This window comes from Cynocephalus volans, chromosome 12 (assembly GCF_027409185.1).
Source record: "Cynocephalus volans isolate mCynVol1 chromosome 12, mCynVol1.pri, whole genome shotgun sequence".
NCBI classification, from domain to species: domain Eukaryota; kingdom Metazoa; phylum Chordata; class Mammalia; order Dermoptera; family Cynocephalidae; genus Cynocephalus; species Cynocephalus volans.
The window spans coordinates 69,481,916-69,509,240 of record NC_084471.1 but is presented as its reverse complement, the minus strand read 5'-3'; the positions used below and the strand labels follow the sequence as shown (position 1 = coordinate 69,509,240).

Genomic DNA, 27,325 nt, shown 5'->3' with positions numbered 1-27,325 from the left:
ATCCCTAAGGGTGGAATTCAAGGTAGATCTATCTAGTGGTAGATTAGGTTCATGGTATTATAACTGGTTTTTGCTTGTTTGTTTGTTTGTTTGTTTGTTTTATACTATTCAATAGTGACATCTACAGGCCTATGAAGAGAAACTCTAACAGACTAATAATTAATTGATTTATACTATTTTGACTGGTGTGAGTCTAGCCTCACAACAGATACTTACTTTTGGTAACTCCCTGTTGCTGCAGGAGAAAATCAAATTAGAGAAGCAAAAGGTATATGACCAAACGCCCAGTTACCAGAGTGCTTCCAATCCTTAACTTACCGTGATTGCATGGATGCAAGAGATTTTCTGAAGGTAGACTGAACATCTAACTGGAGCAGCCTAGGAACGTCTGGGTACCCACCAAGCTTGGCCCAATGTGAATGTATTGATGTCTTTTCTGCTATTGGATAACTTGAAGTGGACAGATCAGCATTCCAGATTGCCTCCGTCTGGTCTTCTTGTCTACAGAATCAGAGAGCATTAATTGGAAGCAAAAAACTCTCCTGAGCTCCACAGCCAATCAAAATAAATGAGTGTGATGAGTTTGCTCCCCTCTTCTGTTCACCACCACCTTGTCCTATAATGCCCTCCCCTTGCACTGAGGAGCATTAATTATGCCCAGTTTGATGGAGAGATGCATGAAAAAAGTAGAATTTGCTGAAATTTTCATGATTCACCTAGCAATCCATTTTTAAAACTACCTTCTTAGCTTCATAGAGTTTATTGACCATATATCTTCTCCCCTTCCTTCTCGAAGCTCCTGCTTTCTTAAAAAAAAAAAAGAGAGAGACAGAGGGAGAGAAAAGAGGGGTTAATTATTCTAAGTTTCTTTATTATATATTCTTAAAACAATTTGTTTCTTAGGAAGAATCAGCTTCACTTTTGTTAAAGGAACTCAAAATCAGATGTTAAATATTTAAGTAGAATTATATATAAATAAACCTCTCACTAGATTAGCTAAGGACATTAATACTCCCTTAGACTCTTCACTGCACCATATCATAATTATGGGGAAGGGGAAGAAGATTTTGGGCAGAAAAAGAAAGCATTCGGTCTTGTATATCATCCAAACAAAGTTTAATGTCAGTCTTTATACCACATACCTAGATTTCTTGAATATGTCAGATTTTCTGTCCTCTAGGAGTGGCCATTGAACAAATTTGGTAGAGGCAGGTGTATGTTTTTTGTCGATGATCAAGGGGATAGGTTGACTAAGATTCAATTTATACATCTCTTGGAGCTAAGAAAAAAAAAAGTTAAATCTGTAAAAGGCAACCGTGGAAAGAAAGGGCCAAAATCTTTAGGAAGATCTTCTGAGCTGGCCCTAGACTAAACTGATCCCTCCTTTTCCACGGATTTGCAAATCCTCTTCCTCCTCCTGCCTCCAACAAGCACAATTTCAGAGGTGACCACTATGATATATAAAAACCTTGGTCCTACTTAAGCTCCAGTTCTAGTCCTCTTATTTCCTAGCAATGAGACTTTGGGTTAGTTGCTTAATTTATCTGAACCTCCTTCTCCTCATTTTAAAAACAGGGATAAATAACACAGAGTTGTTGTGAGAATTGTTTAAGATAATATATATGGAAGCACTTTGTAAATTGTGAAGCACTATGCAAATGTAATGACAGCTAACATTTACTGAGTACTTACTGAATGCCAGACTGAGCTAAGCACTTTCCATATGTCAGCTCATTTGGTATTTATAACAACCTCATGAAGTAGGTACTATTATTATCCTTGTCTTACATATGGGGAATCTGAGGCTCAGAAAACTTAAGTGGTTAGCCCAAGGTCACTCAGCCAGTATGTGGCAAAGTTGATTTGAACCCAGACAATTTGGTCGCAGAATCAACCCTGTTGACCACCACCCTGATTCAGTGTAAGGTATTTATTCCTATTTACCCTCTTATTCCTTTTGCTTTTTCCTCCCCCTTCCTTATGCCTTGATAGTCATAACTCATTATCTGGATTCTAGCTTCCCTGACCACAGACCCTTAATCATTTTAGACATTGTGATTCCTGTTAAACAGCACTGTCACTGCCAACTCATCTTGCTTTATTCTATCTACATTGGCCATATTTGTGGGATCAAAAGCTGGGGTATATTTATTTTTTTGACAAAAAGCTATAATATTTAAAATGTAACTGTTCTGAAAAATTCATAATATATGTTTGATTTGGGTCAGGCTATGATGAGAAGTCTCTCTGTACTTTCCAAAGTAGCCAGTAAATTAATATTATAAATTAATCAATGTTAATGAAAGAAAAGGATATATAGATATAAAATGTTCCTGGAACTACACCTTGTGCTAGGCATTCCGGAGCACATAATCCCAGAGCAAAGAACTGTAATCTCAGCTCTGTAACCTTTTGGAAGGTCAGTTATGACTCTCAAAAACATATTGATGGTAATCTCAGAGGGTGCTCTGAGACATATTGAATGGATGTCAGAGTTTAACAGGATCTTTTGTGCCTGGTGTTATGTAGGCCAGTTAGACAAACTCTCACCTCTTTCGTTTAAACTCATGATGTTAATGCTAGCTTCCTGAGAGTTTTGAGGAGAGAAATAACCACCCGGATTCAGTTAGAGAGCACTGACTTCTAGAAGTTTCACATCTGAAGGCTGGTAGATGTAAGTTGACTAGGAAGGAGTTGAGCATTTCTGGAAGTCTCTCCTATTCTTGTCTTTTTCTCATCTAGAGATCTAGCAAGTAAGTATTCCTGTTGCCAATTGAGGAGTTTCACTGAAGTCATGGTATAGTGGGTTGAATGCCTGTCAGAAGATATGTCCACCTAGATCCTCTGAGTGTGTCCTTATTTGAAAAAACTTTGCAGATATAATTAAGTCAAGGATCTCAACATGAAATCATCCTGGGTTAACCAGGTTGTTCCTAAATCCAGTGACATGTGGCCTCATAAGAGACAGAAGAGGGGACAGAAGACACAGTGGGAAGAAGGCCATGTGAAGGACAGAGGAAGAGATTAGAGTTATGCGGCTACAAGCTAAGGAATGCCAAGGATTGCCAACAGCAATTTAGGAGAGTCATGAAACACATTTCTCCCTCAGAGCCTCCAGAAGGAACCAACCCTATGAACACCATGATTTCATGAACTTCCAGCCTCTAGAACTGTAAGAGAGTAAATTTCTGTTGTATTAAGTGGTCAAGTTTGTGTTAATTTGTTACAGTAGCCCTAGGAAACAAATACACATGGTCTCTCCCGGTAAATGTTATTTTCAAAGCTTACCACTTTCTCTTTTTTTACAACACACTGGAGAAAGGGAATGGAAAACAGGTTACCTGGCTAAATAAGTGTGTTATTTTCCTCAGGCACTGGTTCCGTTTCTGCTCTAAAGACTTCTGCTTCTCAGTCCAGACCTGCATCACCTTTTTCTGGTAGTTGTCAATTCTGCTCAGCATTATGTAGAGGTTCTGGGTCTCATAACCTTTACCCGTGTTTTCAATGGCTTTTATTCGTTTGATTATGTTGTTTCTTGAAAAAATTAACAATAATTAAATTGATATGGTTACTGACCCTAACTCAGTAAACCAGTTCTCAGTTTCTTTCAATTCTCATCTCATCCCTAGTAAATAGAGAGGGATGGGATGGGGATGGGAGGCTTGTTTAACAAGACCTTTATCTAGTTCCCTATATGAATAAACTTTCAAAAATTCATATGTATATCAAATTTTTATTAACTTTTCATGGAGTTATTTAGTGTTACAATAGTGTTGCCTAGAGGCTGGCTAGTTAGCTCAGCTGGTTAGAGCATGATGCTGATAACACCAAGGTGCAACGTTCCATCCCTGTACTGGCCAGCCGGTTCCCTGCCTCCTTCAAAAAAAAAAAAGAAATCAGTTGGGGCTGGCTGGTTAGATTAGTCGATTAGAGCATGGTGTTGTGACACCAAGGGCAAGGGTTTGGATCCCTGTACCAGCCACCCATCAAAAAAAAACCCCAAAAGGTGCCTAGTGTTATTTTATTAAAAGTTTAAATATGCCTATTTGTAATAAAAATTACCTCAGGGGACAAAGTACTATTTTTTAGTACACATTGCACATTGATATATGTAAGACACACAGAAGGTACTTAATACAATTATGAAAAAGACAGTATCCTTGCCTTCAGAGAACTTACAATGCGGTATAGGAGACTAATAAATTAACTATATCAAAGATAGAATGAAATAAATGATAAAAAGAAATATAAACATGCCACATGAGCAAAAAGGGAAGCATAATTAATTCTAACAAGAATTAATAAAGAAGACTTTATAGGAAGGTGTGGAATAGAATCTTGAACAGTCGTGAAAATATTCTCCCTTCCTCTCCCTCCTTCATCCCCCACGCATAATGTATACCACATTTGGTGGTCCTAAACAGAGTTTTGCCATGCCATTCTATAGGAGAGAAAACTTAACTTACAGCAAAGTTAAGTAATTTTTCTATAGTCACATAAATAATCAATAGCAGATTTGGGAAGCAAACACAGATCTCTCTTTCCATGATACTAATATTTCTCAAAGTGTGGACCCTGATCACCTGGACTGAATCATTTGGGGTGCTTATTAAAAATGCAGATTCCGGGATGCTTCCCCAAACCTTTTGAATCAAAATCTTGATAGTGGGCTTCAGGAATCTGCATTTTTTATAAAATCTGAGACAAATCTTAGTTTACTAAAATTTGAGAACTATTGTACTTACCAGCAGAACAGGGAAAAAGGGGATGGGGAATTCCAGGATGAGGGAATACTATACGTAAATTTAAGAAAATGAAAGTTATATTTTTGGGAGTGGTGAGTACCCTGTGATTGTTTTAGACCACAGATACATGAAAATATAAGTGGGGGATGAGACTGGAATGGCTGGATTATGAAAGGCATTAAAAGGTATTTTCATCCCTGTATCAGCCAGCTGCAAAAAAAAAAAAAAAAGTATTTTAAGGAGTTTGGATTTTTTTTGCTATGTGATGGGGACTCACTGAAGATATTTTTCTGAATATAAGCATTTAAATATATGTTTTTTCACTCAGGTGAATCAGTAAGATTTATCTGAGATTTTGTTTAAAAATATCTATCTATCTATCTGTCCACCTAGAGAGGAAGAGAATAACTCTTAGCACTTAGGTCTCTTTTGTGGGTCATAATTAATACCTTAGAACTTACTGTATATATGGATCATTTAATACATAAATGCATTAACTTTCTGAGTTTTCCAATAAGCCTCTTTCCACACCAGATCTTTTCTGCCATTTTTCTGCCTATTTATGCAGCCTTTTGAGATATTCCCCATACTTTTTCATTATTGAAATCGTATTTCACTATTTGGAAAAGTTTAGTTTATTTAAAACTTAGGAATTTTATTGTTCATGCATTTTTAGAGATAACTTATCTTGATATTCTGAATCCTTCATTCAGTAGTAAACACTAAGGTATCTCAGTATTTAAACGTCTTTATCTAGAAACATGGCCATTTATCCTCCTTACCTTTTGTTTCTACTCTCTTAGCCAATCCCATTTATATTGATAAAACATTGCCCTCATACTAAGGAATATCTTTTATTTCAAAAATTTCTTTCCTGGTGGCAGCTGGTATAGGGATCAAAACCCTAGGAATATTTTTTAATGTGGAAGATGATTTCCATTTACTGAATATATTAGTTCATTTCTGTTGCTTATAACAAAATACCTGGAACTGGGTAATTTTTAAGAAAACAAAATTTATTGCTTACAGTTTTGGAAGCTGGGGAGTCCAAAGTCCAGGGAACACATCTGGTGAAGGCCTTGATGGTGGCTTTACAGCAATGTAGGAGTCTCACATGGCAAAAAATGGTGGAGCAGAAACTAACCTCTCGTGCTCATTTTTTAAAGCCTTCAGAACCATGCCCCTGACCACCATTTTTAATCCATTCATTATGTCATGATCCTACAATCTAATCACCTCTTCAAGGGCCCTTTCAATTACCATAATAGGATTTCCCACCCTCAACAGTTACAGTGGGAATTAAGTTTGGAGGGGACATTCAACCCAAGGCACTGAACATCTACTATTGGGTCTGTCATTGTGCTAGAAACATTAATATGTTATTTAACCTTCTCAGCCATCCTTTAAAGTAAATATTATATCTATTTTATAAACAATGCATTTAAGTCTCAGAGAGACTCAGAACTGGAAATTTGAGCCAAGGTCTGCCTGGCTTCAAAGTATGTTTAAGAAAAAGCAGGATTAGGATTTACTTGTAAAACTATTACTGTTTTCTACTTCAAGGCAACATAATACGGTATGTAGCATAGTATAGTATGGGCTTTGGAAATAAGTTTTTTGAATTCAGTTCTACCACTTACTAGCTGTATGATTTGGGCAAATAGGATGAGCTTTCTGAACCTGATTTCCCATCTGCAAGTTAAATTTAATAATATGTCTAAAGTTCCTGTTTGTTGTAGATGCTTTATAGCCCTCTGTATATACATAATCAAATTTAAATAATCTTATCTATGCAGTGTTTCCTCAAACAATTCTAGATTAGACAAGTTTGATTCTCCCAGAAAATTTATATTTACTTTATTAATTTTTACTATTCAAGAGTTTAGTGATTCTGCTTCCTATTGCAGACCCACCAGCTTGCCTGCCATGAATGCCCTTCTTTAATAGGAGTTGAAATATCCTGTTAAAATATCACCCTGGCATAGAATCTCTTTAGGACAACAGGAAATTTTGATTAGTAATTCCACTCTCACCCTTACATTCCTCCAAGACTTTTAGATGGATGCCATCTGGTTCTAACTTATGACTCTGCATGAAGCTTTACTCTTCTTAAATCCATCTTCCACATTATTGGCATTTCACTTCCCTTGCTAAGAATTCTTTGATTATCCTCTATCACGTACAGAGTGAAATACAAGTTTCTTAGCATACCATTTAGTATTCTCTTTTATCTGCCCTATCTTTCCAGTCTCATCTCTTGCCACATCTTGCTTATTCTTTGTGTGCTATCAGCAGCAAAGTAGTTTACACACATGTACACATGCACACGCACCCACAGATGCACACAGCTTCTTCCTCCTGTCCTCCTTTGTTCTGCTGCACTTTCTGACTTCTCCATCTTACTGACTTTTACTGATTCTTTGAGACACAGATCACAGGTCTGAATTACGAGAAGCTTTACCTAACTCTCCCTTCCCCTCAGTCCTCTTCTATACACTTTGTACATACACCATCATTGTTCTTTCCACATCATACTGTATAATCATCTCTCTGTGTGACTGTCTCTCTGAGTAGACTTTGAATGTCTTGAAGACAGGGGTAGGACTTATCCATCTTTATATCCTTCTATCCTTCCACCCCCTTGGGCCCAACAAAGTTGCTGTGAGTATTGGATATTCAAAAAATGTCGATGAATTAAATGATCCTATCTAACTACCACAGCATTTAGTACCTTTGAGGAATTTCTTCAATATGTATGAAGATAAAATGCCTCATTATCATGATCTGGTCTAATTTTACATACCATCATCCTTTCTCAGATATGCTTCACTAATTGTGGTAATACAACTCTAAAGCTATATTTTAGTATTTAAGTATGAAATCTTCATTTATAGAGGTTCTACAGAACTTTGTTTATTCAAAAATAGTTTATATTACTGTAATATTTTCTGTCACATATATTAGAATTTTCTTGACCCAGCCATCTTTGTTACAGAATCTTTATTTGTCAATATTTTATTCCTTGTTACTTGTATTATTTTATTATTATAACATTAAATATTAAAGAAGAGCTTTCTTAAAACATGAATTGATCTTTGATAGATGCTGTGAGATAAATGTGTCCCTCAAAAGTTCATGTATTGGAAACTTGATCCCTGTTGTAAGTGTTAAGAGGGTAAGAAACCCAATTATGGTCATTGAAAGGTGGGGCCTTTGAGATGTGATTAGATTGTGAGAACTATGCCCTGGTGAGTGGACTGATCCATTCATGGAGTAATGGGTGTGGCTCTGATGGCTTTAAAATGAGAGCAAGTGAGCAGGCTAGCTCTCTTTCTCAGCCCATTCTCACCATGTGATACCTTGTTCACCGTGGGGCTCTATAGAGTTGCCATCAAGAAGGGCCTCACCAGATGTGCCCCCCTGGACTGTGGACTTCCCAGCCTCCAAAACTGTAAGAAATAAGTTATATTTATTTATAAATTACCCAGTTTTGGATATTCTGTTATAAACAACAGAAACGGACTAATAGAGAAAGTTGGTACCCAAGAAGTGGGGTGTTGCTTATAACCAATACTCAACAATATGGAAGCAGCTTTGAAACTGGGTGAAGGGCAGAGGCCTGGAAGAATTTTGAGGAGGAGGCTAGAGAAAGTGTAGGTTCTGGTGAGAGCTTAGAAGACCAGAAAGCCAGGGAAAGTTTGGAACATCTTAGAGGTTGCTTAATTGGTGGTGACCAGAATGCTGATAGAAATATGGACAGTAAGGGCCATTCTGAGGTTTTAGGTAAATGAGAAGCAAGAGAATGGAAGAAAGACCCCAAAGGCATTTCAGAGATCTTTGAGGCATTCGCTTCCATCACAAGCCCCTTTCATCACAGGACCAATGCTGAGCTGAAATGTGGGGTTGGAGTTGCAACAGAGAACCCCCAAAAGGTCTATGCCTGCTGGCCTGTGGGAGTGGGACAGCCATGGAGACCCCAGAATTGTAGAGCTACCAGTGTGCAACACCACCCTGGGAGAACTGAAGCATGGGCTGAGACCAGGCAAACCACAGGAGTGGGGCTACCCAAGGACTTGGAGGCCCAACCCCCATACTAGTGTGCAGAGGATACCAGACAAGGAGTCAAGGTAGATTATTTGCCACTTTCAAGATCTGATGCCTGCCCTACTGGATTTTGGACTTGTTTAGCACCTGTTTCCCATTTCTTTTGGCTTATTTCTCTATCTTGGAATGCAAATTTCTGTCTTATGTCTGTCCCTCCATTGTATCTTGAGAATAAATAACTTGTTTGATTTCACAGATGAGACTTTGGAATTTCAAGCTGAAAGAAGATTTGTAGGATGGAATAAATGTGTTTACCAGTGAGAAGGACATGACCTTTGGGGCCAGGGGTGAATGCTGTGGGTTAAATGTGTCCTCCAAAAGTTCATGTATTGGAAACTCAATCCCCCTTGGAGCAGTGTTAAGAAGGTGGGAAATCCAATTATGGTAATTGAAAGGTAAGTTAAGAGGTGATTAGATTGTGAGGACTGTTCCCTGGTGAATGGATTAATCCATTCATGGAGTAATGGGTGTTGTTCTGGTGGCTTTAAAAGGAGAGCAAGTAAGTGAGCAGGTTAGCTCTCTTGCTCAGCCCATTTTTGCCATGTGACACCCTGCCTTGCTGTAGAAGGTGGCCTTCACCAGATGTGTTCCCTGGACTTTGGACTTCTCAGCCTCTAAAACTGTAAGGAATAAATTTTATTTCCTCATAAATTACCCAGTTTGGGGTATTCTGTCATAAGTATCAGAAGACAGACTAATACAATGGGATTAGAGTTATAACTTTATAAAGTTAAATATTGTTATGAAATGTTGATCCATTTATTTCAATTTTAAATGATTTTACTGAAACAGGCCAGAACATGTCACTTAGATCTTCAAAATCTTCAGTAAATCTAAACAAACTGATTGTTATATAAAAATCGAGAAAGTTGTTAAAGAACTTTCCCCAAATAAACCAAGCCCATATAGTATCATAGGTGAAATCTGCCAAACCTTAAGAGAACAGCTAATTTTACTATTACTTAAACTGTTCCAGAGCATAGAAAAAGATAAGTTTTTACATTTTTTAATGATGCAAGCTTAAAATGATACCAAAACTTGACAAAGATAATACAATAAGAAATAAACCACCTGCCAAACTTACTAATGAATATTAATGCAAAAAATCCTTAATACTACGAATGCCACAATACATTCAAAGAAGGATACACTAAGGTCAAATAGGATTTATGCCAGGAATGTGATGATGGTTTAATATAATTAATCATACTAATAGATCTAAGGAGAAAAATTATATTTTCTTAATCCATGTGAAAATGAACTGCTGGAATCACACTTAACAAAATGTTATTTAACAAGTTTAACAAAATTTGACATCTATTCTTGATTTTAAAAGAACATAATAAAACAGGAACAGATGGATTCTTCTTTAGCAATATAAAATGTATTTCAACCCATAAGTCAGCATTCTTCTTAATGACAAATACTGGAAAGATGTCTGCTATCACCACTAGTTTCTTAAACCAATTTCTAATTATATTGTAATAATGAGCAATGAAAGAACAAATCACATTTTGGCAATCTGAGTTACACAGGAATGGAGAAAATAACAAAAATTTGAAATTGATTAAGATTAAGAATGTTTTGCAACTTTTCAGAAATGAGAATATAAATGTAAGTCATACTTTTAAACACTCTTGAAGATGAAATTTTCCTGGGAAAAAAATAACATGGGGCCATGGAAAGACACTCCTGGCTGTTACTCAGGGCAAGTCAAATGAACAAAGACGGCCTCATAGCCATGTTACCACTATTTTTAACATTTTTCTGGAGGTCCTAACCAACTCATAGGCAAGAGACAGAAATTAGATGTTTAAAAATTGGAAAATCTAGGTGTAAAAAATTATTGTTTTGCAGGCAAGATGATTTATATACCTGAAAAATTCAAGAAAATCAACTGAGAAACTTTTATATGCTTGAATATAGTAAGATGGCTGCATACAAAGTTGATACATTTGTACAAATAACAACCACTTCTAATTGATACATTTATACAAATAATAACCAGTTCCACAATATCAGAGGAAAAGAGCACATTTACAATAACAACAACAGCAAAAATAAAAGAATACCGGGATATACACTTATGGAAGAATATGCAAGAGCTAGATGAAGACTGTAAAATGCTCCTGAAGGACACACAGACATAAACCTGAACAAAAAGGAAAGTATACCATTTTCTTGGATAGGAAGACTATATTAGTGAACAAAAGCTGGGTTTTACTGTTTTAACAAATAACTCCCAAATCTCATTGGCTTAAAAGAATAAAAGTTTACTTGTTGCTCATACTATGAATCATGGCTTGGCAGGGTATGAGCTTCGTTGTATTCTCTCAGGGACACAGACTAAAAGAACCGCCATGACCTTGAACATTGTCGGTTATCATGCCAGATGAAAAGGAAACTCTGGAGGGTCTCAAACAATGACAAGGTCAGCACAGAAATGACACACATCAATTCTGCTCACATTTTATTTACAAGTGCTGGCAAATAACACTAATAACTACCACAAAGACTCAGCATCATAAATATAAAACTACAATAAATAACACAGAATGAAAGTGTCTCATCAATAGACAGATCAATAGAAAATAATAAAAAGTCCAAATATGGACCCAAATGATACAAGAATTTATGATAAAGTGCATTCAAATCAGTAGGGGGAAAAGTGGATTATTTTGTAAATAGTGATGGGGCAACTGGGTAGCCATGTGGGAAAAAAATGTCAGGTCCATATCTCACAACAGAAAGTTGTGAGTCAAAGACTTAAGTGTAAAACAAACTAAAAAATTAATAACCAACCTTAAAATTACTAAAAGAAATCTGGAAAGAATTTTTTAATGTATCTTATTGTGGAGAGGGCCTTTATAACTAAATCACAAAACATTACTAAAAATATTGATGTCTTTAAACATAGAAAAATCAAAATTTTCTACAAAGCAAAAATCACCAAAAGCAGAGTCAAACAAGTGTGGGAAATTTGGCAATTTATATCACAGACAGAGAACTAGTTTTCCAAATATTTGAATATGTCACACAAATCAATTTTAAAAACCTTGGCAACCTAGTTGAAAAGTGGGCGAAGTATTTGAATAAGGTCTTCACAGCAAACAAAATACAGATGGCTCTTAAGTCTGTGAAAAGATGCTTAACCTCAGCCATAATAAAAGATATGAAAATTAAAGCAATGACATGCCATATTTCGTCTATCATGTTAGCAATGAACAAAAATGTTTAATAATACGCAGTACTAGTCTTGATGTGGGAAAATACTCTTTTATATTGCTGATCAATATGTGAATTATCACAACCTCTTTTGAGAATAATTTGACAAAAATCTATCAAAATGACAAAAGGACTTACCTTTTGATCCAGAAAGTCTAAATTCTACTTCTAGGGCTATACATATACACACATACATACACAATTATTCATTGAAGTCTATTTTATAATAGCAAAATATTGAAAAAAACATAAATGTCCATCAGAAGTTAAATAAATTCTGGTAAATCTAGACTTTGGAATACTATGCAGCCATAAAATGAATAAGTAAGCTCTTTAGATGCTAGTACCTAAGTTATCCAACACCTAATATCTAAGTTATGAAAAAAAATCAAGTGTCTGAACTGTTTAAAATATGTAAAAAGGGGGATAAAGGAGCATATGTACCTTCCTACATATGTAGAAACTATTTCTGGATGGACATAACTTTACTAGCTTTGTGGAAAGAGTCAGAGAGAGGGCTATTAGAGAAACTTTCACTTTTCCATTTGTATTTTTTGAATATTGTATCAGATGAATGTACTACTTTTTAAAAAAAATTTAAATATAACAAAGAGGGGCCAGCCTGTAGCTCACTTGGGAGAGTGTGGTGCTGATAACACCAAGGCCACAGGTTCGGGTCCCTATATAGGGATGGCCGGTTAGTTCACTTGGGAGAGCGTGGTGCTGACAACACCAAGTCAAGGGTTAAGATCCCCTTACCAGTCATCTTTTAAAAATATGAAAATAATAATAATAAATCAATAAATATAACAAAGGATAAAACATATGAGGGAACTGAGGAATGACCAGAAATATGTTATTGTAAATTCTCAAGTGGATGAAAGTGTTCACAAGGAAAGACAGATTTAAAAGACTAGGGCTACTCAGTCGGGAAAGAAAATACTAAAGACAGGTATAGAGTAAAACATTTTTCAACAAATCTCAAATGACTTAAGCTTTGAGATTAAAAGTCCTGATAATATCCTGAAAATGTCTTCCTTTTGTGCTTTGCTCCAATTCTTAGTTCCCAAATGAATTTGGTCCCCCAAAACGATAAGTTTCACTAGAACAGGGGACTTTGTTTTGTTCATTCCCTAGAACATAGAACAATCCTTGGTACATAATAGGCATTTAATAAATACTTATTGAATAAATTACATAAGTTATTTCTATTATTAATGGTAACTTTTTCTGTTATTATTTTTTAGTTTGGCATCCTGTAATTTTGGATTTAAAATTTTCCACTAAACCAATAGGTTGGTAACCTCAAACACAATTGTTAGGGATGGCAGGACAATTGTCACTTGCCCTGACCCATTTCTGATATTTGCAATTGTTAAAAATCAGGACCAGGACCTGCTGCCTCTAGATCACTACAGCAGCAAAGTTGCCATGGCACACCTTATACATACCTGCCCTCTTCATTTTAAAAACCATACATCTTCTGGCGAACTGAAGACAATGAAAGAAATTCACAATAACTGGCAAGCATCTCTAAACTTTTGTAGTTGATGTTTTAGAGATTGACCATAATCCACAAAATATACCTTAGCATCTCTGCTAGAGCTATAAATGGATCATGTGATATATCCTTTCTTATTTTCTAAAAAATATATCTCCTTTTGCATTCTTACACAGGCTTCTATAAATGGATCATGTGATATGTCCTTTCTTATTTTCTAAAAAATATATCTCCTTTTGCATTCTTACACAGGCTTCTATCCCACAGACCTTCTGTAAGAGAATCTTTTAGAACACATGATCTTACAAATATGAATATACTTCCAGGGCGATGAAGGAGGATATTTGAAATTAGAACTATACCAGAAAACTGGACATATAATAATTACAATCTACCTGGCATGCTGGATCAACCTAAAGGCAATGTACTTGTGGAATAGGTACCCCAGTCGAATTGTGTCCATGTGAAGTGTCTCGATTATGAGATTTCTAGCTGTTGTATGTAGCTGTGAAGGGAGTCCAAAAGTTTTTGTGGCCCAATTTAATAGTATCAGGTTATTCCTCTGAGCCTGAACATCAACAAGATACCTCTTCTCTTCAAGATCTTGGAGAGAGATAGGGGGCACCATCATCTTGGGTTTCTTGATACCTGAAACTGAAGTCAATATCCAGGGCTTCCCTATAGGGGGGAATCGGGATATCTGGTCCCATTCAGAGGGTGAGATTTGTGATGTTTGGGGTAGTTGAGTAGTAAGAGAAGGTAATGATGTTATAGGCTTCATGAGAGTGGAAAGGGCCCCTTCATCAATATAAGGGGTTTGTAATGTTGGTGTCCTGTAATCCATGAGATGGGGCTGAAGTGTTTTAAATGCTTCCATGGCAAAAGTTTCTCGTAGCAGCTTGGTTTCTTCAGAAGTGTCAGAGACCCCTGGCATTTGAAACTTCTTAGTGGTGAAAGGAGCTTGAGATACCTCAAAATCTGGAGCTCTGGGATGGGCCAATGCTGATTTAGATTTCTGGGAAATAACTGCCAATCTTTTGCTGGTGATGGAAGAGGACAAACCTTTCTGGGGCTTTCCAGAGACTGGGGAGGCCCATAGTATGGGGGAATGCATAGGGATAGGAGGGATCCATAATGAGGAAGCTTGCCTGGGAAGGGTCCGCGGTGCCAGATGCTGCTTAAAGATAGAAGGAGCCTGCAGATAGGGAGATTGCTCAGGGGTGGCAGGAGGCTGGAATGCCTGGGACTGCTCAGAGAAGGTTGAGAGTCCAGATTCTAGGAGCTCTCCAGGGATGGAAGAGGCTCCAGGAACCAAGGGCTGCCCAGGAGAGAGAGGAGCCCAGAGACTGGGAATCTGTCCGGAGATGGATGGGACTCCAGATATGAGAGGCTGCCTGGGGGCAAGAGGGACCTTTGATATCAGAGGTGGCTGGGGAGTCAGAGAGCCCCTAGTTATGAAGAACTGTCTAGACTTAAGGGCCTCCAGTTTAAGGGGCTGCACTAGCGTGGGAGTAGCCCCAGATATTGGGAGCTGCCCAGGGGTGGGAGGGACCTCTGTTGCTAGAAACTGCTCATGAGTGGATCGACCTCTATAGACCACAGTCTGTCTAGAAGAAGGAAGGGTCTGTGGTACCAGGAGCTTCCCAGAGTCAGAAGGAATCCCCAATCCCAGGGATATTTCAGGGGCAAAGGGGGCTTGGGTGAGAGAAGGCCTTGATATCTGCAAAGGAGTAGAAGAGACCCCAAATATAGAGGACTTAGCAGTAGGAGCAGATGGAGATAATCTTGATGTAATGGATTGCCCAGTGGGGAGAGAAGCCTTCACTTTCTGAAATTGTCTAAGAGTGGAAGGAACCAACGCAGTGGTCTGCTTAGGAATGTGAGGAGCACTTGATGTCATGGATTTATCAGGAACAGGAAAGATCCCAACATCTGGGGTATGCCCTGAAGGAGGACCTGCCCAAAGTCGTGAGTGCTTCTCATTAGTGAGAGGAGCTCTTGATTTCAGGTCCTGCTTAGAAATGAGAGTAATACCCCCAGAGCGAGGCTGTTCTGGGATGCGGACGCCCAAAGGTTGGACGTGCTCAAGAGTGAGGGGAGATCCCAAAGAATGGGCTTTATCTGGGGAGACAGGGACACCTAATTTCCAGAGCTGTTCTTGAGAGAAAGGAACTCCCAGTGCTTGAGCCTGTTCTAAGGTGATAGGGGACCCCAAAGCCTGGGTTTGCTCAGGTGTTATAGTGGCAGCGGACAACCAGGCATTTTTTGGGGTGATAGAGACTCCCATTGCTTGAACCCATTCCGGGATGAGAGGAGTGCCAAATGCCTGAGTCTGCTGATGAAGGGAAGTGACTTCCAGTGCTTGGAACCGCTTTAGAGTAATAGTGTTTGATGCTTCTTGAAGCTGTTCTGGAGTGATAGGAGCATCCACTTTCCAGGCCTGCTCTTCAGTGAGAGGAAACTGTAATGCCTGGGCCTGGACAGGAGTGACAGGGGCCCCCAGTACCTGTGCCTGCTCAGGTGTGAGGGTGATACCCATTGCCTGGGCTTGTTGAGGGGAAAGAGTGAATCCCACATCCTGGACCTCCTGAGGGATGAGAGTGATCCCCAGTTCCTCGGCCTGCTGAGGGGTGAGGGTAATCTCCTGAGCCTGAATCCGCTGAGGGGTGAGAGTGATCCCCAGGTCCTGGGCCTGCTGAGGGGTGAGAGTGACCCCCTGAGCCTGAATCTGCTGAGGGGTGAGAGTGATCCCCAGGTCCTGGGCCTGCTGAGGGGTAAGAGTGACCCCCTGAGCCTGAATCTGCTGGGGGGTGAAAGTGATCCCCAGTTCCTGGGCCTGCTGAGGGGTGAGGGTGATCTCCTGAGCCTGAATCTGCTTAGGAGTGAGAGTGATCCCCAGTTCCTGGGCCTGCTGAGGGGTGAGGGTGATCTCCTGAGCCTGAATCTGCAGAGGGGTGAGAGTGATCCCCAGTTCCTGGGCCTGCTGAGGGGTGAGAATGACCCCCTGAGCCTGAATCTGCTGAGGGGTGAGAGTGACCCCCTGAGCCTGAATCTGCTTAGGAGTGAGAGTGATCCCCAGGTCCTGGGCCTGCTGAGGGGTGAGAGTGACCCCCTGAGCCTGAATCTGCTGAGGGGTGAGAGTGATCCCCAGGTCCTGGGCCTGCTGAGGGGTAAGAGTGACCCCCTGAGCCTGAATCTGCTGGGGGGTGAAAGTGATCCCCAGGTCCTGGGCCTGCTGAGGGGTGAGGGTGATCTCCTGAGCCTGAATCTGCTTAGGAGTGAGAGTGATCCCCAGTTCCTGGGCCTGCTGAGGGGTGAGGGTGATCTCCTGAGCCTGAATCCGCTGAGGGGTGAGAGTGATCCCCAGGTCCTGGGCCTGCTGAGGGGTAAGAGTGACCCCCTGAGCCTGAATCTGCTGGGGTGTGAGAGTGATACCCAGGTCCTGGGCCGGCTGAGGGGTGAGAGTGACCCCCTGAGCCTGAATCTGCTGAGGGGTGAGAGTGACCCCCTGAGCCTGAATCTGCTGAGGGGTGAGAGTGATCCCCAGGTCCTGGGCCTGCTGAGGGTTGAGAGTGACCCCCTGAGCCTGAATCTGCTGAGGGGTGAGAGTGATACCCAGGTCCTGGGCCTGATGAGGGGTGAGAGTAACCCCCTGAGCCTTAATCTGCTGAGGGGTGAGAGTGATACCCAGGTCCTGGGCCTGCTGAGGGGTGAGAGTGATCCCCAGGTCCTGGGCCTGCTGAGGGTTGAGAGTGACTCCCTGAGCCTGAATCTGCTGAGGGGTGAGAGTGACACCCAGGTCCTGAGCCTGCTGAGGGGTGAGAGTGACCACCTGAGCCTGAATCTGCTTAGGAGTGAGAGTGATCCCCAGAGCCTGGGCCTGCTGAGGGGTGAGGGTGATCTCCTGAGCCTTAATCTCCTGAGGAGTGAGAGTGACCCCCTGAGCCTTAATCTGCTGAGGGGTAAGAGTGATCACCTCAGCCTGAATCTGCTGGGGGGTGAGAGTGACACCCAGGTCCTGAGCCTGCTGAGGGGTGAGAGTGACCCCCTGAGCCTTAATCTGCTGAGGGGTGAGAGTGACACCCAGGTCCTGGGCCTGTTGAGGGGTGAGAGTGACCTCCTGAGCCTTAATCTGATGAGGGGTGAGAGTAATACCCAGGTCCTGGGCCTGCTGAGGGTTGAGAGTGACCCCCTGAGCCTGAATCTGCTGAGGGGTGAGAGTGATCCCCTGAGCCTGAATCTGCTTAGGAGTGAGAGTGATCCCCAGGTCCTGGGCCTGCTGAGGGGTAAGAGTGATCACCTCAGCCTGAATCTGCTGAGGGGTGAGAGTGATCACCTCAGCCTGAATCTGCAGAGGGTTGAGAGTGACCCCCTGAGCCTGAATCTGCTGAGGGGCGACAGTGATCCCCAGGTCCTGGGCCTGCTGAGGAGTGAGAGTGACCCCCTGAGCCTGAATCTGCTGAGGGGTGAGAGTGATCCCCAGGTCCTGGGCCTGCTGAGGGGTGAGAGTGAACCCCTGAGCCTGAATCTGCTGAGGGGTGAGAGTGATCCCCAGGTCCTGGGCCTGCTGAGGGGTGAGAGTAATACCCAGGTCCTGGGCATGCTGAGGGGTGAGAGTGACACCCAGGTCCTGAGCCTGCTGAGGGGTGAGAGTGACCCCCTGAGCCTGAATCTGCTGCGGGGTGTGAGTGATACCCAGGTCCTGGGCCTGCTGAGGTGTGAGAGTGACCCCCTGAGCCTTAATCTGCTGAGGGGTGAGAGTGATACCCAGGTCCTGGACCTGCTGAGGGGTGAGAGTTACCCCCTGAGCCTTAATCTGCTGCGGGGTGTGAGTGATACCCAGGTCCTGGATCTGCTGCGGGGTGTGAGTGATACCCAGGTCCTGGACCTGCTGAGGGGTGAGAGTGATCACCTCAGCCTGAGTCTGCTGGAGGGTGAGAGTGATACCCAGGTCCTGAGCTTGCTGAGGGGTGAGACTGATCCTCTGAGCCTGAATTTGCTGAGGGGTAAGAGTGATTCCCAGTTCCTGGGCCTGCTGAGGGGTGAGACTGATCCCCTGAGCCTGTATCTGATTAGGGGTAAGAGAGATCCCCAGGTCCTGGGCCTGCTGAGGGGTAAGGGTGATCCCCTGAGCCTCAATTTGCTGAGAGGTGAGAGTTATCCCTTGTTCCTGGGCCTGCTGAGGAGAAAGAATGATCTCCTGAGCCTGTAGCTGCTCAGGGGTGAGAGTAATGCCCAGTTCCTGGGCCTGCTGAGGGGTGAGAGTGACCCCCTGAGCCTGAATCTGCTGAGAGGTGGGAGTGATCCCCAGATCCTGGGCCTGCTGAGGGGTGAGAGTGACCCCCTGAGCCTGAATCTGCTGAGAGGTGGGAGTGATCCCCAGATCCTGGGCCTGCTGAGGGGTGAGAGTGACCCCCTGAGCCTGAATTTGCTGAGAGGTGAGAGTAATACCCAGGTCCTGGGCCTGCTGAGGGGTGAGAGTGATCACCTCAGCCTGAATCTGCTGGGGGGTGAGAGTGATACCCAGGTCCTGAGCTTGCTGAGGGGTGAGACTGATCCTCTGAGCCTGAATTTGCTGAGGGGTAAGAGAGATCCCCAGGTCCTGGGCCTGCTGAGGAGAAAGAATGATCCCCTGAGCTTGAATCTGCTGAGGGGGGAGAGTGATCCCCTGAGCCTGAATCTGCTGAGTAGTGGGAGTGATCCCCAAGTCTTGGACCTGCTGAGGAGTAAGGGTGATCCCCTGAGCCTGTAGCTGCTCAGGGGTGAGAGTAATTCCCAGTTCCTGGGCCTGCTGAGGGGTGAGAGTGACTCCTTGTGCCTGAATCTGCTGAGGGATGAGAGTGATCCCCATGTCCTGGGCCTGCTCAGGAGTGTGAGTGAGGTACTTTGTGAAAGGCTGTCTAGGTATAGGAAGGGCCCCAGTTGGGGACAGTTGTGTGGACGTGGGAGGGGAAATTGGTATGGACTGCCTTCCATCCTGAAGAATCTCTAATGTCTTCAGATTCCTATGAAATTTTTCCCCTTGGTATAACTGGACTATGTCTTTTGATATTGTCTTCCACCTGGGAGTTAATGTCATTGTAGTTTGGGTGACCGGTTTTGCTAGTTCTTCAAGGTTTTTCTCTTCAATCTCTGTCTGTTTCTTTGCTTTGTCCTGTTGCTGCTTTGTGAGGTCCTCTTCCTCTCTCCTTGTCCTGGGCTTCTCCTCTTCTTTCTCCCATCTCAGGTTCTGCTCCAGATGTGTCACCTCCTCCTGAACCTGCCTCATCTTCTCTCTGTTCTCCTTCTCCAAAAGCACCCCTTGCTCTTTCATGTTTTGCTCCCATGCCTCTAGCTGCTGCTTTGGCTTCTGATGCTCTTCTTCCTCCTTCTCCATTTGCTTTTGCATCTTATCCTGCTCGATCCAGTTTGGAATCCTCTGTTTTTGCTGTTCCTTCCACACCTCTTCTTCCTGCCACTGTTTCTGCTCCTGTTGTTCTTGCTCTCCCTCCTTCATCTGGAGCCAGACTGTTTTCTTCCCCATATGCTTATTTCTCATTTTATAGGTCTTCTTCAAGAGATTTTTTTCTTTTTGCAACTGGTGTTTGATACTCATGCCAGACATTTTTTCTTCACCCTCTTTCAAATATTCCTCTTGCTGTTCTCTTTCCTTTTCCTCATCGTCTTTCTCTAGTATCGAGACTGTTGGAACATCTGTTTCATTTTCTATTTCAGCCAAGATCATTTGTGTTAAATTATTAATTATTGGATCTGTGCTCTCAGATGAGAGGAAGGTGCTAATTTCAGACTTTGAACTAATGGGTGACTTCTGAAAATGCAATCCTGGCGTAAATGGGACTACCTTTTTTGTTTTCATAGGTTTCTCTCCAACTTGTCCTTCCTTTTTTATATATTTGTATTTCTTCAATGTTTTAGTCACAGTTTCAGCCACTTTTTGGAAATATTCCTCCATTTTTGCCTTTATGGTTCTTAATTTTTCAACCTCTGCTCTTTTTAACAATTCCTCCTCCTTCAGCACAGTCTTTTTATCAAAAGGTTTTCCTACGTTATCAATTTTCTCCTTTAGGAAAGCCATTATGGCATTCTGAAATTCTTCTAAGTTACTCTGTTCACTTTTGCCATCTGGACTTTCAGGACCTCTGGTAGATTCTGAAGTCTCTTTAGCTATCCTTGACTGTGATTTAACAAGTTGATGAGACTTGACTTGTTTGGTGAAGGATAATATTTCCTTCTCTTTAATTTTTCTTTCTTTGCTTGTGGTAGTTCCTGAAGAGATTTGGTATTTCTGTCCTTTAATTTTTACTTTTTGAGGCTTAGAGGTAGAATCAAATTGGATCATTCTACTCGTTTCACTTTTTCTCTCCTTGTCCATTGACTCAGTGATGGGTTCCACTTTAGTTTCTGATGGAATTGGGCTTTTGACCAATGCATATTCAGTTTTGAGCTTCCTGAGTTGCTCCCACATACTACTTGTTCCACTTTTGCCACCTTGGCTCTTTGTTTCAGGAGAAGGGAAATGTTGGCTTTTTGATTCAGTGAATAACTTCAATTGGTCTTCAGAAGACAACTTTATTTCTTTTCTCTTCTTTTCCAGGGCTTGTAGTTCAGGGTATTGATTAAGTTTGGCCTCTGAGACTTTCCATTCACCTTTATTATCACTCAGATTTGATCCAGAACTCTCATGTACATATGGGTGCCTTCTTTTCTGTGATTGATAGTGGAAGACATCACCTTTCTTCAGTGATATGTTAGCTTCAGTGATATCTTCAGTAGTATCTTCAGAAGGCCTTTTCCGTTTTTTTTCAGGTAGTGGGTATTGCTGTTCAGTTAAATCTGGAGCCATTTCCACTTGAGTTCTATATGAAATAGCTGAGTCCCACTTTATCCCAGAGACTTTGATCCCTCTTTGGGGGACTTCATCTTCAATATTTTCAAATTCTTTGGCTAACATACTGTCCACACTGTCCTCTGTGTCACCATCTTTGGTAATGGGCATAGATGACTGTGAAGAAAGCCCAGGTAACACTTTCAAGTCTGATGATGTGGAATATGCTGTAACAACTTTTGATTGAATAAGTTTTTCACATTTTTCTTCTGCATCTTGAAGTTTCCTCTGAAGCATTTCATTTTCTTCACTGAGATCTTGTATTATCCTCAGGAAGAGCTCTTTTTCTGTTTCACGTGTATCATCTGCATCCATATTGACACTTTGAAAGTTAGTAACTTTTAATTCATCATTTAGCACACTCAAAGCTTTAGAAAGGTTTATTATTGTTGATGATATATATTTAATAGCATGGTTTTCCAATTTAGTGAACATTGCAGTACCTATGAGTTCCTGTAGCATATCTTGGATTTCTGAAACCTTTTTATCTGTTGCAAATTGATCACTAATCATCTGATCTGGTCTTAAAGCACGGGCTGTTGCAGGTCGCTTTATAACTCTTTCTTTCCAAGATTTCCATAGAGTACTTCTAGATACTGGAAGAAAAAAACATAAAACATAAAACAATGAGATTGCATTTTTTATTTTGTGTCGTTCTCTATGTATGTTTAAGCCTAAACTATTTAGCCTAAATTAACAGAAAACTATAGGATAAATATCCTAAATATGATAATTTATTAGAAAACTTTAGCTCCAAAATAAACAGTATTAGACTTCCAGTCAAGATGGCAGAATAGACGGTCCCCAGCATCACTCTCTCCCACAAATCAACCAATTTATAACTATAAAAAAGCAATGACAGCCAAGCTGGGGCCACTAGAGCTCAGGGGAAGAGGAGGAGGGACCTATGGAGTGTACGAAGGCAGGAGAAGCCACGATGAGAGAAAGAAAAAACTGCTCAGACTGTTTCGAGCCCCGGGCTGTGTCCAGGCTGGAGCTGCTGAGTGCATGGAGCAGGAGCCAGCAAAAGCTGCATCTATGCCCTCTCGATGAAGAGCTTGGAGGTGGCAGGGCCTTGGTGACCCCCAGGCCAGCAAGACCACTAATAGGGTTCCCGTGGACTCACATAGGAGTGAAGAGCCACAACAACTGAAGAAAAGTAGCCACTCAGAGGCCGGTGAGTCATCACAAGAGACCAGCACATGGCCCATCCCATGGGAAGTGTTTGTGGCATGGGTGGTGGGGTGATGGGCCCACCGAGAGAACACTGGGGCACAGCAAGGACAGCTGATCTGCACCCTGATCAGAGAAGGACCACTCAGAGGAGACTGGTCAGGAATATAGAATTGCATAGGGTGCAGTTTGATGAAAAGACTCAGGCCCAGACCAGAGTTTCGGATCTCTCAAGAGCTGGAAGTACCTATAAAGTCAACCATTTAAAACCTGAGCTGCACAAAAGCCTTCCCTAGGGAATCAGCAGCACAGCAGAAATTTAGCTCAACCACAGAGCTCAAGTACTGGTCCCCACAGGAAGTTCCCCCATTTTAGAAGTAAGCAAAGGACAAAAAATTAGTTCCAGCACAGAGTTTAAATGGTGGGAACAGCAAATAATCCAATACAGAACTGAAAGAAAAAATAAAGTACCCGCTACCAAAATTTCAAATTAACTAGTAAAGGTCTCATGTCACCAAAGAATACCTATAACACCTAGAAGGACTGGAAGTCCCCTGGGATACCAAGCCAGAAAGGGGGGAGGGCTGGGGGCCTCAGCAATGACCACCGACACCCAAAACCAGTCCCAAGGGTGGGGGATGAGGGCCTTGGCCACACCTCTCTGATGCACAGCCAGCCCAGCAGTGACCAGTGAGCTGCCATGGGAAGCACCCCAGGCTCTCCCAAGCTGGAGCAGTGGGGGCCTTGGCCATGCCCTCTGCCAACACGCACAGCCAGCTCAGTGGCAACCACTGAGCTGCCATAGGAAATGCCCCAGGCTCTCCCAAGCTGGGGCACTGGGGGGCCGAGGGACTCAGCCACACCCCTCCAACACATACACCCAGCCCAGTGATGACCACCAAGCCACTGAAGGAAGTGCTCCAGGCTCTCCCAAGCAGGGGCAGTGGGGGGCCTTGGGCCTCAGCCACGCCCTGCTGACTTGTGCAGTGAGCCCAGCAATGACCACAAAGCCAAAGCAAGAAGGGCCCTGGGTTCCTCCTGGTGGGGGGTGAGGGCTTTTCTGCACCCCCCTGACATCTGCCCCCAGCCTGGCAATGACCAAGCCACTTCTGGAAGCCCCCCGGTCTCCCCTTTGGGAATGAGGGGGGTGCCACAGGCATCAATCCTTCCCCTCCTCCTCCTTCCTTCTTCCATCCCATTTCCTTCCCCCTTCCCCTCTCTCCCTCCCTCCCAACTGCTCCACAACAACATCTTGGAATGTAAAAAATAATGTTAATAAAATTTCATTTTCTTTAAAAGAAAAAATAAAATAAAAATAAACAGCATTATTTTTAAAAGAATTACTCTTTTTCCACAATCACCTAGAACTTATGCTTCCAGAGTTTAGGATATGAACTCACCTGTGTTCTCAATTTACTTTCAGTTACAAGTTTGGGACTAGATATAGTATAATCCAAAACTCTCCTCTGGCTTTGGTTATGCTTAGTGCTTTCCATTTTCTTTCTTGGGTTCCTATCTGTCTTATTTTTTCTTTTGACAGATGGCCAGTACAGGGATAGAACCCTGGATCTTGTTGTTATCAATACCACATTCTAACCAGCTGAGCCAACTGACTAGCCCTGGGGTCCTATTTCTTTTTTCTCTCTTTTCTGAATCAAAACTAACCTTGGTTTTTTCAAAAGGGTCATAAATCAAAAGACAAAAGACAAACATTTAGAAGGATTTCCAGAATGGCTGAATGAGAAACTCAGCATTATTTTCCCACAAAAGCATGATAAAACTGGAAAAAAAAAAAAAAAAAAAAAAACCAGCCCAAACAACCATTTTAAGACTTTGGAAACTGACAAAAGGCATACAGCAAATTTAGAAGCATTTATTCAAGAAAAACTACTGAACCTCAGTAAAAAAAAGAGTGTGTAAATCTGTTAAGCTGGAGCTGCTTCCATCCCCAACCCCCAGATCCATGGTCTAGAAGTTCTACCAGAATGAGAGAGGTTGTGATAAATTGATAGCTCTATTGCCTGAGGGGGATGACTTGATTTGGAGGAAAGCGCAGAAAAACCCACGCCCTGGGGCATTGTCAAAAAACCATATTTTCTTAACCCCCACACACATCCATTAGTAAAGAATGGAAGCCTTACTGGATCAATCAATGATCCTCCAAAAGTTGACTGACCACTAAGCTATACTTACCCAAGGGTGACTCCTATGAATTCAGGCTTTAAAAATAAGAAAGAGCTGAGCAGAGCTATTAGCAGCTTCACACTGTGGGAAAGACAGACTCCATAGAATTAGTCCCGGCAAGTCACTAAGAAAACGAACAGAAAGCAGCAAAAACAAACCTTGGAGGGACAAGGGGAGTCAGAATTCGAAGTTGCTACAATATATTATCTAAAACATCCAGTTTTCAACCTAAAAGAAACAAGCAAAGAAACAGGAAAGTGTGACCTATACACAGGGGGAAAAAAGCAGCAACAGGAATGGTCTCTGAGGGGGCCCAGACACTGGCCTTATCAGAAAAACGACTTCAAAAGAAGCAGTGACAAATACGTCCAAAGAACTAAAGGAAACCGTATTTAAAAATAAAGGGGAAGTATGATGACAGTTACTCATCAAACAGAACATATTTGCAAATTAGAAAAACTAAGTTGAAAATTTCAAGTTTAAAAGTACATTAACTAAAATAAAAATTTTACCAGAAAGGTTCAACAGCAGATTACAGCTGACAGAAGAAAATAATCAGTAAACTTGATGACTAGAGATCATATTTGATTAATAGACAGAGATCATCCAATCTGAAGAAGGGGGAGGAAAAAGAATAATGAAAAATGACCAAATCCTTAGAGACTTGTTAGACACTGTCTTAGTTTGCTCAGGCTGCTACAACAAAATACGATAAACTGGGTAGCTTATAAACAACAAAAATTTATTTCTCATGGTTCTGGAGGCTGGGAAGTGCTAGATCAAGGCAGATTTGGTGTCTGGTGAGGGCCTGCTTCCTCATAGAGAGCTATATTCTCACACTAACGTCACATAGTGGAAGGAATGAAAGGTCTCTCTTGGGCCTCTTTTATCAGGGCTCTAATCCCATTCATGACCTTATGACCCTAATCACCTCTTCAAAGGACCCACCTCCTAATTCTATCACCTTGGGGGTTGAGATTTCAACATATGAATATGGGGGAGGGAGAGGGACACACACATTCAATGTAGACACCATTAAGCATGCCAATGAACAAATAATGGAAGTCCCAGAAGAAGAGGAGAGAGAGGGGACTCACAAAAAATATTTGGAGAAATAATGGCCAAAGCATTTCAAATTTGATGAAAAATGTTAATCTACATATTTAAGAATCAAAGTGAACTCGAAGTAGGATAAATACAAAAAAATACATACCTAGACACATCATAGTCAACTCTTGAAAGCCAAACAAAGAGAACATCTATAAAGTAGAAAGGGGAAAAATGACTCATCATGGTCAAGAGAGACTCATCAAGTACAAGGAAACCACAGTAAATTTAGCAGCTCACTTCTTATCAGAAACAGTGGAGATCAGAAGATAGTGAAAAGGCATATTCAAAGTGCCAAAAGAAGAAACTTTTAACCAAGAATTCTATATCTAGCAAAACTATTCCTTAAATAATGAAGGTGAGAAATGAGATATACAGAATGCAAATAAGCATACAAAGGATGCTCAACATCTGTCAGGGAACTGCAAATTACAGTAATGAGATACTATTACACACCTGTTAGAATAGCTAAGATCCAAAAATCTGACAATATCAAATGCTGGCAAGGAACTCTTGTTCATTTGATGGTAGGAATGAAAAATGGTAAAGTTACTTTGGAATACAGTTTGGCAATTTCTTAGAGTTATTTCTGAAGCAACATAGTCTTGCTGTATAATCCAGAAACTGTGCTCCTAGGTATTTATTCAATTGATTTGAAAACTTATATCCACATACATACACAAAAACATGCAAACATTGATATCAGTTGTATTCTTTATCGCTAAAACCTGGAAGCAACTAAGACGTCCTTCAATAGGTAGATGAACAAACTGTGATATACCTATACAATGGAAAATTATTCAGCAATGAAAGGAAATGAGCTATTAAGCCACAAAAAGATATGGAGGAACCTTCAAGGTATATTGCTAAGTGATAGAAACCAGTTTAAAAACACTACATACTGCATGATTCCAATTACATGACATTCTGGAAAAGTCAAAACTATAGAGACATTTAAAAAATCAGTGGTTGCCAGGCACTCAGGAAGAAAGGGTAAGGATGAATAGTTGAAATACAAAGGATTTTAAGGACAGAGAAATATTCTGTATGATACTTTGATGCGGGGTACATGACAGTATGCATTTGTCAAAACCTATGGAACCTATGGATGAATAGTTGAAACACAAAGGATTTTAAGGACAGAGAAATATTCTGTATGATACTTTGATGCGGGGTACATGACAGTATGCATTTGTCAAAACCAACAGCACAAAAAATGAACCTCAATATATGTAAATTAAAAAAATAATAATAACGATTTAGGAGATCAGGTGATCCCAGGAAGGAATGCAGACAGATAACCTAACTATATTAGAAGTGTATCACACAACCTCAATGAAGGGGTCGGATTGGAGGAAGGTGCTGATCTAAGTAATTTGGAAGTGAAAGGAGCCTGTAAAA

General features: G+C 41.3%; 1 protein-coding gene across 1 annotated transcript in view; it reads right to left on the bottom strand.

Moving 5' to 3' along the window:
• Window positions 1-314: 314 nt before the first annotated feature.
• Window positions 315-27,325, bottom strand: part of FAM186A (family with sequence similarity 186 member A) — a gene marked incomplete at its 5' end in the record, with an annotated part of 89,548 nt that continues 62,537 nt past the window's right edge. The window contains 10 exons of the mRNA XM_063074599.1: window positions 315-501; window positions 1,143-1,279; window positions 3,342-3,534; window positions 13,971-14,986; window positions 15,077-15,420; window positions 15,646-15,869; window positions 16,266-16,432; window positions 16,577-17,476; window positions 17,975-18,235; window positions 19,064-22,056. Coding sequence (XP_062930669.1) covers window positions 315-501; window positions 1,143-1,279; window positions 3,342-3,534; window positions 13,971-14,986; window positions 15,077-15,420; window positions 15,646-15,869; window positions 16,266-16,432; window positions 16,577-17,476; window positions 17,975-18,235; window positions 19,064-22,056 — 6,422 coding nt within the window. The remainder of the gene's footprint in view (window positions 502-1,142; window positions 1,280-3,341; window positions 3,535-13,970; window positions 14,987-15,076; window positions 15,421-15,645; window positions 15,870-16,265; window positions 16,433-16,576; window positions 17,477-17,974; window positions 18,236-19,063; window positions 22,057-27,325) is intronic.